This window comes from Episyrphus balteatus, chromosome 4 (genome assembly GCF_945859705.1).
Source record: "Episyrphus balteatus chromosome 4, idEpiBalt1.1, whole genome shotgun sequence".
Lineage (NCBI taxonomy): Eukaryota > Metazoa > Arthropoda > Insecta > Diptera > Syrphidae > Episyrphus > Episyrphus balteatus.
The window spans coordinates 17,253,431-17,268,409 of NC_079137.1; the positions used below are offsets into that span (position 1 = coordinate 17,253,431).

Sequence of the window (14,979 nt, forward strand, 5' to 3'; positions counted from 1 at the left end):
AACTAGCTCTTATAGGCACCGTTACAAATTTATTCATAATGAATTACTCCACATAAAAACAGAAGCTCGAAAACAGCCAAAATGACGTTTTTTAGAATTTTCTAACGGTAATATTTCAAAAACGAAGGCCAATCAAATTTTTCTGACTTCAGATTAGGATTCAGCACCCCAAAAGCTACTAGAAAAGTATATTTTGGTTCTTGTGGCAAAAAAAATGTTAAATTTTGTTGACCAGTGTTATTAACCTACCAGCATATCTGTGTACTATTTGGGTGGAGTCTGGAGTGTTTTTTTTGACTTTTCTTTCAAATCATTGTGGGCAAAAAATAAGGTCGAATGCAAAAAATAGAAATATTTATATAAAACATTTTTTAATTCGGCTATTTTTGCCTCCAAGATTTTTTTAAACTCAGCTCCTTGCCACTGGTTATAATTTTTTTTTCATTTCAATTTTCACTTGAGAAAAGATAATTCCCAGTGACTAAAAAGACGGGATAACTGACAAAATTTTGAAAATGCATCCATATTTTTTCCATTAATCCAACACAATTAAAAGGTATTCATTTACCATTGAAGTCGATCATAAAGTTTGATTTAAAAATAAATTAAAAAGCTTCTTCTTTTAGAAAAGTTTTCTAACTGATGCAGAAAATTGTTTGTAATAAATACCATCATTTGTTTGCCTCTAAATGGGAAATATGAATTATGCAAAAAAAAAGTAGAGATGAAAAGAACTACAATAGGATGAAACAAAAAAATAATATTTATTTTGAATCAAGCGAATGATGTGTCATTTTAAATTAAATATTTTAAGAGATATACGTTTTTTTATTTAAATATTACAAGCGTGGCCAATATAAAAATTATTATATATTCTCTTTCCCTTTTCTCCTATACATTTATGTGTGGGTACCTTAGTAACAATATTCTTTCTATATGCGATTTGGACGGTCGTTAGCCTCGCCTTCTTCGTCCTTTTGTGGACCACGCTGCGAATGGAAGAAAAAGAAAAGAAAAAAGAAAACACACAATAAACATAAATATACGAAAAACATAAAAGAATAAAACAAACACTTGTTTTTGATTTTTTTTTTTAAATTAGGAAATTTATTTATATATTTATTTTTATAATATACTTTTTGTGATCTGACAGTGGGTGATGGAAGTAAAAAAACGGAAGGGTCGCCTTCAGATAAAAAAAAATTTAAGACATGATCACCATGTATCATGTCAACACAAAAAAAAAGAGGAAAAACGAATATGTACATACATACAATATAATATGAACATAAAAAAGTGCTTAGTGTTTTGTGGAGACAAACACACAACAACAAAAGGTACACAAAAAAGAAATATTTTGTTGAAAAAGAAAGGCGGAGCAACATCCTGTTCTTAAACTATATACAATACATATCACAACACTGATAAGACAGGGGCATGAGTTTGTTACTTCTTTGCGAGTGCAAGAAGCACATTATGTAGTTTAAGGAGAACTTGAACAAAATTTAATTTTCCAAATTAAGCAATTTTTTGAATTTTTGCTGCTTATTACTCTGCTTCGGGTTCGGGACGGCTTAAGATTTCCTGACACAGAGCAATGTAATCCTGAAAAGTAATTTATTTTTTAATTCAAGGTTTAATATACAGATTTCCATATTTTTTGTTTTTTTCTTCAATGTTACCAACACGAGTATTATTCACGGTGTTTCTAACCACATTGATTCTTTAAGTGCTTTATTTGAGGGATTTTCCATAATAAATATTAAAGACTATTATGAATAAACAAACTGTACTCCCTGGATAGTGCTAATGTCAAATACAGCGTAAAATATCGTTAATTTTGATAAATAAGATTTGTTGGTTTTCTTTCAATATTAGCATTATCTAGAAAGCACATTTTGCATCCATAAAGGTCGAGGTATACAAGTGGATTGTGAAGGAATGCAAGACTTTTCAAAACATTTACAAAACTTGTTTGAAATCAATTCTATATTAACACAAGAGTTTTGCAATCTTTTCAGTACTTTTACATAGCATTCAAAGGGTTTTAATTTATTATTTATTATTTTTTCTGCCATTCAACTGAATGTAACCTTTGAAATTTTCATTTTATTCATTCGATACCAAATCAACGGAGCATACATTTTAGTTTGAAAATCATAAAAAAACACAAATTCGTTTGTCGACCTCTTCTAATTCAATGAACAAAATTTTATATATTTTCTTTCCTTTAAAAAAACAATTTTGTTAGCTTGTTTCTTTGATGCTTCAATTGTTTTAAGCAGTAATGCAATCTTATAAAAATTTTACATTCTTCATTTTCAGAGCCATTAGGTGTATTAACTTTCGATATTTCAGAGCTGTTAAAGTATGCATTCGTAAGAAAATCCGATCAGCCATTTCGGACCCAATTTTTTAACGACCGGAAATACACCCCGCGAAATAATTATAAGGACAAATTTATTTGATTCGTCTTAAGGTATGTAAAGGATATTATTTTTTTTTCTTTTATGAATAAGAAGACATGTATATGGGGGATTGTTTCCCACCATTTGTTTTTATTTAATTCATTAGAATACAATAATACAGTTATTTTTTCCGGGTCTGGAGCGAAATAATTATAGGGACACATCTGATTTTCGCACTAAAAGTGAGGTTTAGCGAGATCAAATGCAAACAAAAGTAAGCAAAACAGTTAGAAAATTAATTTAAACCCATTATGACCATTTCATAAGTAAAATTTTTCGGTTATTTTAAAATAAGGCGTGAAAAACCCTTGATCCAGGCAGAAATGGACAAAATCGAGGCCTACCATGAATAGGGCTTGTGTAAATGGGAAAAATTGGAGGATTAGAAAGGTCCGATTTTGTAATTGATAATTTAATTTACAAAGGTGACTTGTATTGTTAACTAAAACGATCAGGGAGGAAGCCTTTGGTCGAAGAGAGAGCCAAAAGTGACAAAAAATAAAGAATTTTTCGTGAGAATTTGACAGCAAGAGAAATTTTCGAGGAAATGAAATTGGAAGTGAGAGTATGTTGAGTGCACTAAATAATGGAGGTGGACTAAGCCCATTCCTTAGAAGGTAAATGGTGAAAACCGGCGGTCTTGCCGAGACATAAACTTGCTCGCCTTCGCCTCGGCAAAAAGCATAGGTTCTGGGATAAAAAATGGAAAAACCGTTAGGTACACCATCTAGGCTGTCCAAATTAAACTTTCTCTCATTGATGAACTTTAAAGTTTTTCCATTTTTCATCCCAGAACCTATGCTTTTTGCCGAGGCGAAGGCGAGCAAGTTTATGTCTCGGCAAGACCGCCGGTTTTCACCATTTACCTTCTTAGGAATGGGCTTAGTCCACCTCCATTATTTAGTGCACTCAACATACTCTCACTTCCAATTTCATTTCCTCGAAAATTTCTCTTGCTGTCAAATTCTCACGAAAAATTCTTCATTTTTTGTCACTTTTGGCTCTCTCTTCGACCAAAGGCTTCCTCCCTGATCGTTTTAGTTAACAATACAAGTCACCTTTGTAAATTAAATTATCAATTACAAAATCGGACCTTTCTAATCCTCCAATTTTTCCCATTTACACAAGCCCTATTCATGGTAGGCCTCGATTTTGTCCATTTCTGCCTGGATCAAGGGTTTTTCACGCCCTATTTTAAAATAACCGAAAAATTTTACTTATGAAATGGTCATAATGGGTTTAAATTAATTTTCTAACTGTTTTGCTTACTTTTGTTTGCATTTGATCTCGCTAAACCTCACTTTTAGTGCGAAAATCAGATGTGTCCCTATAATTATTTCGCTCCAGACCCGGAAAAAATAACTGTATTATTGTATTCTAATGAATTAAATAAAAACAAATGGAGGGAAACAATCCCCCATATACATGTCTCCTTATTCATAAAAGAAAAAAAAATAATATCCTTTACATACCTTAAGACGAATCAAATAAATTTGTCCTTATAATTATTTCGCGGAGTGTAATATATTAAAAACGTCTAAAAATATGGCATGCATTTAAATGTACAAATAAAATTCTAATCGAAATTGAAATTTATAAAGAACCAAAAAGGCGGATATAACTCAAATTCCATACATCCGTCATTTAAAAAATAGTAACAACCATTCTTTTATATTTATTTTAAAGAAAGTTGTAAATTATTTTTCAAAATAAACATCATAAAGATATTTTATATTAAAAAAAAAGAGTATCTAGTAATGTATACGGGCTAAGAAGTTATGCATCGTTATCATTTGCTATTTGAACTCTTGAAAAATTATGAAAAAAAAGTCATATTGAGGTGTTAACAAAAACCCTACATCTGTTTTGCAAAAAAAAAAAAAAAATACATGAAAAGCCGTCAAAGAAGCATAACTAAAAGTAAGTAATACAAAAATAAAAACAAATAAGGCCCTAACTGCGAGTGTCGAACATCGAAAATGAATTTTGGTATTGTGAATTTCTATTGCGAACGATGTTTTTTTTTCAACTCAAATCAAGTTCATAATTCAACTCTTAGTTCAAAAGATTTACAATACCAAAACAGATATTTATCGACTTTATTGACTTTTATCGGATCGAAAGTTGAATGACACTCGCAATAAGGGTCTAAATTGTGGATCCCACTTTTTTTCGGAGTAATGGTTTAATCATGTTTAGCTGTTAAGTCTTAAGTAAGAATATTATATTACGAATGCCAGCTTGACGCTTTCATTTTCATGGACCAGGTTGTCATTGCGTTTTTGAAACAACAATCGTTCACATGATCGTGAATAATTTATTACAAATAACAAAATTGTTATAATTATTAAGAGGTCTCTAGACGATACAACGGTTGCACAATCCCGAGTTGGGCCAATATCGGAACAACAATTTTTTATAGCTTACACTGTATACAATTTCCTATCAACAAATATTCAAAAATAAATAAATTAAGCTTTAACTATCTTAAACATGAAACAATTAATTAACAATCGTCGCTCGCGATCGGACGTCGGCAGTAGAGCTCGTTCGTTCGAACATGCGACATCGGCATTCGGCACAACCGTCTTAAATTCACAAACACACCAAACAATCGTTGTTTGGTTGATGCAATATCGGCACAACAATTGCAGAACTTTTTGGAATTGGAATATTTTCAGAAAAATGGAATCTTCACAAAAATAAAAAAAAGTGTAAGCATGTAGACGCGACTGATGTTATACTTTTCAAATTTTCACCAACAGAAATTCACTTAGTAGGTTCACACCATAACAAAGAAATCTTTTTACAATTATGAGAACTAGATGGAGTTTAGTTCACTAGGTTAGTTTTCGATTAGATTAGATTCTTAAGTAGAGCAAATCAACAAGATCACGTTTACAATTATCGCTTAAAAAACTTCTGCAATTTGTAGCAAAAAACAAATACAAAAACAAACTATTTTTCAGAAGCTTCAAAATACAAAATAGACTGGGACTCAAAATTTCAGGTTGGCCTACTTTTATAAATTTCTTATTTCTTAGCATTTAATAACAGGTAATGAATTTGAAGAATTAAAATTGATCAAAACGTATTTTGAAATAAATCTTCATTTAAAAATAATTAATAATGATTTAATGTGATAGTAATTTAATTTGAAAATCATATATATTTTTAATTCAAATTCTTATTGTAAATGGGAACGTTTTAAGTGATTTTTTTGCTAGTTTAAGCCTGGTACGTAGATCGCGCTAAATTTCAGTTCCCATATTAAGTAACTTAAATTTGAGCTTGGCTTTATTTTGGATGAAATTTTGTGTAAGAATACCAAAACTAAGCTTTTGGTGTTAAATTTGAATGGAACACTGCCAAAGAATTGGAAATATGATTGTTCATGCTCAAAAATAGGTTACGATTCTAGCGTGCTTTATATTTTTGTTGTTTAATCAATTGGGCATGAATGAAATAGATAAGTTATCAAAATTTTCATTTTAAAAACCTTACATAACTTTTCAGAATTGCGAAAACTGCAATTATACTCCTAAAAGTTGACAGCACTCATTATTCCTAAAAAAAAAGGAATATTTGAATTGAACTTGTCCATTTTTTTAAAAGAAATCAAATATAATTCTAAAGAAGATTGCTTTTCAAACCATTTTATTATCTTCTAATTTTCTAAATTTTCGTTCTAGATGATCGAGAAATCCACTAAACTAATCAAACAAATGGAACACTGCTAAAGAATTGTTAATTTTCAAACTCCATCTCTAGGGGCCATTGTTTGTTAACTAATTAGAACTCATTTTTATAGCAACTTCATGGATTATTATATACGTCCAAATGTTTAGAAATATCAATCAAACACGCAAACAACTAGGATTATGCTACGCAAATCATCAATTTTTATACATACATTTATATAGAACACAAATATATAATCAGTCAATATAGATTTAATATTTGTAGTGTTGTTAAACAAAAAAAAAATACACAAAACTACTACGAAAGTGTAAACATATTCTATGAACACCATTTTATAAATTATATAAATTGTTCTATAACAAAAAGAAATCAACATAAAATTAAATGTGAACAATGAAAAGTTGTGGCGTGATTTTGATTTTTGGTTTTTATCTCGTATTTTTTGTTGTTGTATTTTATAAACCAGAAGTGAATGCTTTCTTTTTTTTTTTTTTGAATAAATGTTAGTTCTTTTTCATTTTAATATTTTGTTTTCTTTGTTTACTATTCAATTAGAGTTTGGCATTTTGTATTTTTTTTTTTTTTCTTTTTAACAGTATTTTTTTCTCTTTATTGTTAATATTATTGAAATTTTCGTTTTTTTTTTTTAATGTATATAAATGTAAATGCAATAAATTTGTGAGGAAAATAAAAAATATATGATTAATATTAAATGTTTTCATTTCAAATTTACCGCTCGAAGTGGCATTTTAAAGTTAGCTGCGGCTTGCAGTTGAATTTGATAAGCTAAGCTGTGTATTTTGAATCCATAAAGTCTGAAAAAAGAACGACAACAAAATAAAAATACTGAGCCAATGATAGCTTTTAGTAAAAAATATGATTACCTTGGAACAAATTGGTTGGTGGGTCGCTTTGGGCGATATTCTGGATGAACCATAAATAGCATATGGGGGAAGCCAGTGCCGAAGTATGCACCATCTGTGTGATGGTGACGTGATGACTTTGGTGTGTAAACATCAATGCATTTGGGGCAATATGTTTTCACCATTGCTTCGCCGGGAATATCAGAAAGGCCTTTTTATAGTCGAACAAAAATGTTTAATTTTTTCATAATGAACACAACACAAGGGCTATTATTATGCTTACCTAGTGGAAGCATTGGTTGACTTTCACAATAAACACGTGGACAATGACCAAAGTCTCCAGTTTGATATTTCTCTATCATCTGGGCTATTCCACGATTTGTCAAAATGTACCTACAGTGGATTAAGCCGTAGAGCATTTCAGCTGCTTGTTCAGTCATATCCGATTGATGGGGGTTATCTTCGAGTTCGTCCTCTGCAAATAAAAATTCAAAAATTTATTTAGGCATACTTAAAGAATTATGGGTTTTAGTTTTGCTGGAAATTAACGAATGCAGATAAAAGTCACCCATTTGTTTTTAACACACATAACACTTAGCCAGACAAACGGTCTGTACCTGCAGCAGTTTTCGACAAAGAAGTGGTTGGTTTATTCTGATTTGTTAAAATAATATATTGGAAATATCTACTATTTATTTGAATACTTTCACTTAGTTCAATCAGTACAGCTTTGATAAAAACTTTTAATATGTCGTTTATACAGGGTGTTCCAAAAGGAATGATCCAAATAATTTGGTATCTTGTTCATGTGAAATTTTGAAATACGTACCAGTATTTTGCTTTCCCTGCCTATTATTGATTTTTATTTTTTAGGATTCTTTCCCCCAAACGTTATTTTATAGTTGAGACAAATTAATTTACTAAAATAGTTTTTATTTTGTAGTTTATTTCGAAGTTTGAATAAAACTAAATTTCAAACTTTTATTTTAGAACCGCACTATGAAAAACATTTGTTAATTTAGTTTCATTTGGCATTTTTCTTTTTTAGTTCAGAACAAAGCCTGAATTATCAACAAAAAATTGTGTTTCTTTTTTATTTCTGAACGTTCAGAGTTTCAAATTTGTGTTTCTTTTTTCATTTTGAACTTTTTATGAACATGTTCAGAGCGCGCTCAGAATAAAATTACCGAGCATACTGAGTCCTTATTCTTAAGTAAACAAATTGTAAAATTTTATGATGAAAAAATAAAGAATATTATCGATTTATCTATCTATTTATTTATCGACTAAAAAAATTTTACTTTAGACGTGTAGAAAATGGGCTCAATACCATTAATATTATAAAATTCTTCCATTTGTGTTTTTCTAATTCAGTGTTTGTCAAAGTCTTGGTCGCGACCCCCTGGAGGGTCGCGAAGAGTTCCTAAAGGGGTCGCGTCCGCAAGTCAAATATTGATACAAAAAAAAAATAAATAAATCAATAATCTTTTGAACGCATGGTAAAGAATCAAATTTATTTGCTTATAGACACAACAGACCATTACCGCAGTTTTCCGAGAAATCCTCTGATTTTGTCTTTTGCAGTTATAATGTTTTCGTCTCTTATTTGGAGGCTCTTATTAAGGATGTTCAAGTGGTCAAACAGACCAGCGAGAAATGATAATTTTAGAAGCCACGGAGGGTTCGAAAAATGGTTCGAATTTTCAGATTTTTAATCTTGTAAAAACACCAAATAATTTAGCTCTTTATTCCAAAATTTGTGTCAATACTTTTCCACACTGACATCTGCGTGGTGAAAAAGATAATTGTGGAGTGAACCCATTTCAAAATAAAATATGCAAAACCGGAAAAAATCTGACAAAGAATTATTTTGTTATTTTTTGATGCAGTTAACCCAAACATACATTGTGCAGAAGTTTAATCCTTGTGACGTACTTATCCCTCTGTCGGGATACGGGTGCGAATTTGGCAGGAAAAAATAAAAATATATTTTATAAGGGTGAAAATAAATATTTTTGGAATTTTGAATACAATATTCGAATTCATTGGAATATTCTACATCAATTTCATATATGAATCTCTATAAAATATTGAAATCGAAAAAAGTTCTAGCGACATGAAAAAGTATAAACCAAATTCGCAAAAAAGAGGTGTGCCTACAGAGGGTTATTAAACGGATAAAATGAGTGTTTTGGTTAACACTTGTGTATAAAGATTTTCTTAATATTAAAATTTTAAGTGTATATTGTAATTTTTTTGGCGTATGAAGACTTTAATACATATTTAATATTCGATAGATTTTGAAAGTTTTTCGTTTAATTTTTTGCTAGTTTGAATCATTTGAAAATTCTCAAAAACAAAAAAAAAACTAGTTGTTGGTTTGAAAAGCTTAAAATTTTAATTTTATCTAAACCTAAAATTCATTATGTCCCTCACTCATTACACGATGCATTAACAATATCTAAAATTCTTAATCAGACTTCCGAAATAAAAGTTTTTCCTGTTATTGTTCTTTCATTAGCTGTGTTTTATTTTCCTCGTGATCCAAATCACATCATTGTATTTATGAGCTTTAAAACAAAAGCAGGATTTTGTTTTATTATTGTTTCGCAAATAAATACAATGATCTGATCTGGATCACGAGAAAAATAAAACACAGCTATTATGATACTACAGTCGACTCCCTCTAAGTCAAACTTTCACGAGACACGAAAATTGGTTTGAGTTAAAGGGAAATTCGAGTTACAGGGATTAATGTAATCTATCATTAAAAATGGTGAAAAAGTTTGAGTTAGAGGGAAATTCGACTTATATGGAGTGGACTGTAATTTCATTGAAGGTCGCCGAACGTACAAAATGTCCAATCTCCTTTGCTACTCAAAATTATGTACACCTGAAAATTTTGATGTTTCTTATTTTTTGTGCAAAAACAAAACATTGGAAATTTTAGTTTTCTATTTCGTCAGCGCTACTTAAATATCTTGAGACACTCGTAAAATTTTGAGTTAAAAAAAAAAATAAAATAAAGAAGTGTAACACCCGTAACGGATTGTTTTTAACAAATTCATTTTGGTACAGTAAAACCCGCTAATCTGAAACACTTTTTTTTATCCCAAAGAATTTTTTTTCACTAAAACCGGGTTCAGTTAAGTGAAAAACCCGCTTAACTGAAAGAGAGACTTTGACATTTTGCCGTTTCTCTTAAGCGGGTTTTACTGTACTATCAAAAATTGTCAAATTATTAAAACAAGACAAAAGGTTTTGCATTTACCATTATAATCATGGTTTCCAATATAAAGTTACCAAAAAGTATCAAGACCAAAAACGATGGAATCGCCCATATATGAAAACCGTGGACTTTATTTATATTTCTGTAAAAAGGAGTTGCTATTTATTTTTCCCTGACTCAAAAGGGAACAAAGAGTTTTCTCTTTCCCGTTTAGAAACCCCAAATTTCAATTTCCTTGTTAATAGCCTTTATAGCTTTATAATTCCAAAAATATAGGTACCTATGTGATAGTTAACAAACAAAATAAAATTTCTTCACTCACCTGGTTCAAGATCCAAAATCATATCGAGAGCCTGTCTGTAGTTAGGGACTTGTTCATTTAATCCAGTCAAATTAAACTTGTCCTGAATGTAGTCTTCATCAACCTAATATATATAATTAATTTCTTAGTTTAATTTCTAGATATACACATAAAAGCAAAAGCAATCCGAATTACCTCACAAAAGAATTCATTTCCACGGAGTCCACAGAACCATGTTACCCAGGATACTTCCTCGGAGCTGCTCATTTTTCTGCAAATCAATCTGAACAGTCTTTTATTAAGTTATTATATTAATAATCGATTTTCATACAAAAATAGAGTAGTAAACTTAAAGATTTTATTTAACATATAAAAATAAATGTTTTCTATTCACAAAATTAATTTTGATTGTGAAAAAAATATTTTAATTTCGCCGCCATTTTTCCCTGAATATTTTGTAAAAAAATTTCATGAAAACTCACTTCTGTGCATCGAACTTACTTTTTCTCTGTGGGTCGGTTTTTTCTTCTCGCTCTTTTTTCTTTTTTTGGTCTACAAAAAATGTTTTCTTCGCAAGGGAAATTTGTAACTTTTCTTCAGGAAATTCAAACGCACGATATTAAAATAGTACAAATTTAGTTTTAGAATTATTAAAGGAATCTTATGATGTTATTATTTCTAGATAATTTTCACTTGAAATACGTAATTTTTAATGAAATTAACCGACTCACCTTTTAACACTTTGCTCCACCTCAGCCACGCTTATTGAATTTCTAGTGTGTTTGCAGTTGCCAGTCGAAAAAACAGGGTTTCTTGTCGGTAAGATAGTGTTTAGGTGTCATATATGTTCGTAAAGAATGGCTGTGTTCAAAAAGAACTTGTAATTACTTTTTAATAGCCCTGTTCCATTGGAGGTGGTAGTTTAAGCCTGGTACGCTGTTCGCGCTAAATTTTAGCTGAGATAAAATTCCCATACAAGTTATCGATAATTTGTATGGGATCCATTTTAGCTCAGATAAAATTTTTCGATAATTTGTATGGGAGCTAAAATTTAGCGCGAGCAGCGTACCAGGCTTTACTCGTGAGTAGAACTCTACTACAACTACAGTTTCCTATCTCCTCGAGTAGAGCCAGAACCATAATTGGCGGATGGAGTCGGAAGCTACTGTCAATTGTTGTTGTTTTCTTTGTATTTTCCACAAGTTTTCATCCGCCGAGTGCGGTTGCGAGCACTGTTCCCCTCCGTTTGCATCCGACGATCCGACAATTATAGTTCTGGCTTAGAAGATCGTGTGTTATTTGTAGTACTAGATCTACTCATGAGTAAACTACCACCATGGTATAAAAAGAGAAGGTATGATCATTAGAAAAAACTCAGTATCGAGAACTGTCAAAACTTATGGCTACTTAAGGTTTTGACAGCCCAGCCCATTGAAATTGTTGTTGTAAACAAATTTGTCTTGGAAGTTGTTGTTGCTTTTGACTTGTCCAAATGCCAAACGTCAAAACCTTATTACCCCATTTTGTAAGATGGTGGCTCTAATGATCATACCTTGTCTTTTTATACCATGAACTACCACCTCCAATGGAACAGGGCTAATAGTCTGCCCAAATCACAATACACATAGTGCCTGGCTACACGGTGATTTTTCAATCGCCTAAGCAGTGAGTTTGTAGGCAAGAGGGATGAAGATTGAAGAGGGAAGATGCTCACGAAGGAAACTGAATTTTCTGAAGGCAGTACAGTTCCATTACTAAATTTTTCCTCTTTTTGACGTTTGTTCCTAATAACCCTTCAAGCAAGAAAACGGAGTTCAGAAAAGACAGTCCGACCTCCGACCGAGAAAAACGGGGTTGCACTCACACACTTGCAACTTTTTGTGTATGAACACAAAGTCAAAAGAGAATCGTGGTGAAAAAGTGAGAAAAAGAAAACGAACGTAGGAAAGACAAAGACAACAAGACAAGGTATAATGCGTCATTTTGTTATTATTTGTCGATTGTTGCAGTATTTCGTCGGTGGTCGGGTCGTGCGTCGTGCCTCGTTCTTAAACTAAATACATTGTTTTATTAATATGGAAAATTTTATTTCAAAAAAAGGTATGAATTGCTTAACGTGCTTCTGCGATTTTATAATTAATAATTTATCAAATTTGTTGTTTTTCAAGGAGTTCCATAATGAGACGCTAGCTGAGAATTTTCACCCTAACCTAAACTTCCCACAACGCACAACAGCTACAATATTCTTCAATGATGCAAATTCTTCAGCCGCTGTATTAACGAATACAATAAAGGCTTGGCCACACCGGAGGGTATGCGGTACCGGTACGGGTAGCGGTAACGATATTTGTATGAAAAAAGTTCCACATCTGAACGTTGATATGTCAGTTTGGAATTTTTTTCATACAAGTACCGTTACCTCTACCCGTACCGCTACCGCATACCCTCCGGTGTGGCCAAGCCTTAAAATAAAATTTTGTGTTAAAAAAAAAACAATACAAAAATTTAAGAAAAAGAAAATAATTCGTGTCTGAGGCGGAGCGGATTCGGACCGAGGTCGGACTTGTTTGCTTGAAGGGAACCCTTCAAGCAAAAAAACGGAGTTTAGAAAAGACACTCCGACCTCCGACCGAGAAAAACGTGGTGAAAAAACCAATACATATAAAATCGGCTCCGCGGTGATTATAATTTCCATACTAATTTGAACCGCCTTCGGACCCGTTTCTGAGCTGAAGTCGGACTCAGCTCCGCCTAAGGCGGAGTGCATTCGGACCGAGGTCGGACTTGCTGCTTGAAGGGAAATGTAAAAGTGGAACGTGATTGGGCACAACAGTGTGTAGCCACCACATGTGATTTTTCAATCGATTGAAAAATCACTGTGTAGCCGAGAAAAAGTTGAACTTCGTCACGCGTTGAGTTTGACGTTTATAATTTTTTTTCACGAGCTTCATCTTGTTTAATGTTTCTTATTTTTTTATTCTTCTCAATTGGGTCAGTAGAACTTTTTGTTTAAAAAATGAAAAATACAAAAATCATAACAAATATTTAACAAAAAAAAAAAAAAAAACATGCATGTTAATTTGACAGCCTGTCGCAAAACTGCATTCTGTTAACTCATTCTTCGGCGATTTTGGAAACCGAATTTTTTGACAGCTTTCATTGTAGTCACCAAACGACGAGCTCCGCATTAGGGGGGTTCACATTGACTAACTTACCGGACAGACCAGCCGCCATTTGGTCTGATCTGATGCTGTTGATAATGTGAAATCTCGTAGGTTCTACTTTGTATACAGCTTGTATTGAGCTTGCTTCAGAATTTAACTGCTTATAGAAGTTCAGACTTGTTTAACAACTTCTAATAAGTTGTTTAAATACTATTAAAGAAACTTAAACGAAAAAAACTTGTTTTTCTTATTAGCCTGTTTAATGAATTTATAGAAGCTTTACAGAAATTACCAAGTTTTGTATTTGATTTTTGGTTTTGATATTAAATAATCAAGCTCGGACACTTTTTGGTTTTGACATTGAATAATTTAGCTCGGACATTTTTTTTGCTATTTGAACTGATGAAGTTTTTGATTTCATTAATGAATATACTAGGATGGCCGAGTGGGTAGAGTGGTGGACTACCACCAAGCAGATACGAAGTTCGATTCCTGGGTGTGGTAAAAAAATTATATACTTTTAAAATTATTATTAATAGATATACTAAAAACTAATGGAATGTTATATATAATATCAGATCAAAAGCTAAAATTCATGCTTTAAAACCAGTTAAAAAAGAATTCTTTTTTGTTTTTGTAGTTTTTTTTTAATTTCGTTAAGACATGTATTAAAGAGATATACAGGCTCTTCCGAAGCTATCTGTCAAATCTCAAAGCTTCGGGAGAGCTTCGGTAAAGCTTCGTTTAAGATCCTTATAGAGGGTCAAATTTGTATAACGTTCTCCTTTTTCCATGCCCAACAACTTTACTAAAGTTTAAAAGAAGCTGAAATGTAGCTTTTGTAGTACCTTAACCGAAGCTGAAATGTTAGTTGGGTAGGCTTGTCTTCATAGTACTGGCTTGAGTTGTCAGCCTACGTACTTCCTCCGGCGGTGCTGCTGGTCATGTGCGATGTACGCAGATGCCAAAAGTAGTCCTTCAGTATTTGAACTCTAATTTGACAACGGTCAAATCAGAGGTGCTAAGATCGGGACACAAAAAAGCTTTTAAGTGTTTTTTAGCTAAAATACATGTTCTTGGCTTACCTTGGCTCAAACTGACGGGCTTGTAAAAAAGGTCATATTGGCTGTCTTGGAGGCCTCTCACTCGGATGCCATTAATCCAGGGCTCTTGTATGATGCCCACATCAAAGTTTTCCTCCCTTAGGAAAACTCTCAGGTTATCTGAAGCACATTTAGAATGCTTCAGATTA

At 31.9% G+C, this 14,979-nt stretch overlaps 1 protein-coding gene across 10 annotated transcripts; it reads right to left on the reverse strand.

Annotated features, from left to right (window-relative positions):
* Positions 1-740: 740 nt before the first annotated feature.
* On the reverse strand, positions 741-11,413 carry LOC129920193 (casein kinase II subunit beta). Of its 10 annotated transcripts, none has more exons than XM_056001439.1 (8): positions 11,295-11,413; positions 11,065-11,152; positions 10,759-10,834; positions 10,585-10,687; positions 7,317-7,508; positions 7,055-7,244; positions 6,904-6,985; positions 741-989 (listed from the first exon to the last, which is right to left on the reverse strand). In XM_056001439.1, the coding sequence occupies exons 3-8, from the start codon at positions 10,828-10,830 to the stop codon at positions 933-935; spliced, it is 696 nt and encodes a 231-aa protein (XP_055857414.1). In that variant the 5' UTR covers positions 10,831-10,834; positions 11,065-11,152; positions 11,295-11,413; the 3' UTR covers positions 741-932. The 10 variants fall into 10 exon arrangements, with proteins under 10 accessions (XP_055857414.1, XP_055857409.1, XP_055857413.1 ...); XM_056001434.1 differs by having other exon boundaries at positions 10,759-10,846; XM_056001438.1 differs by having other exon boundaries at positions 10,759-10,855; positions 11,295-11,412.
* Between the last annotated feature and the right edge of the window lie 3,566 nt (positions 11,414-14,979).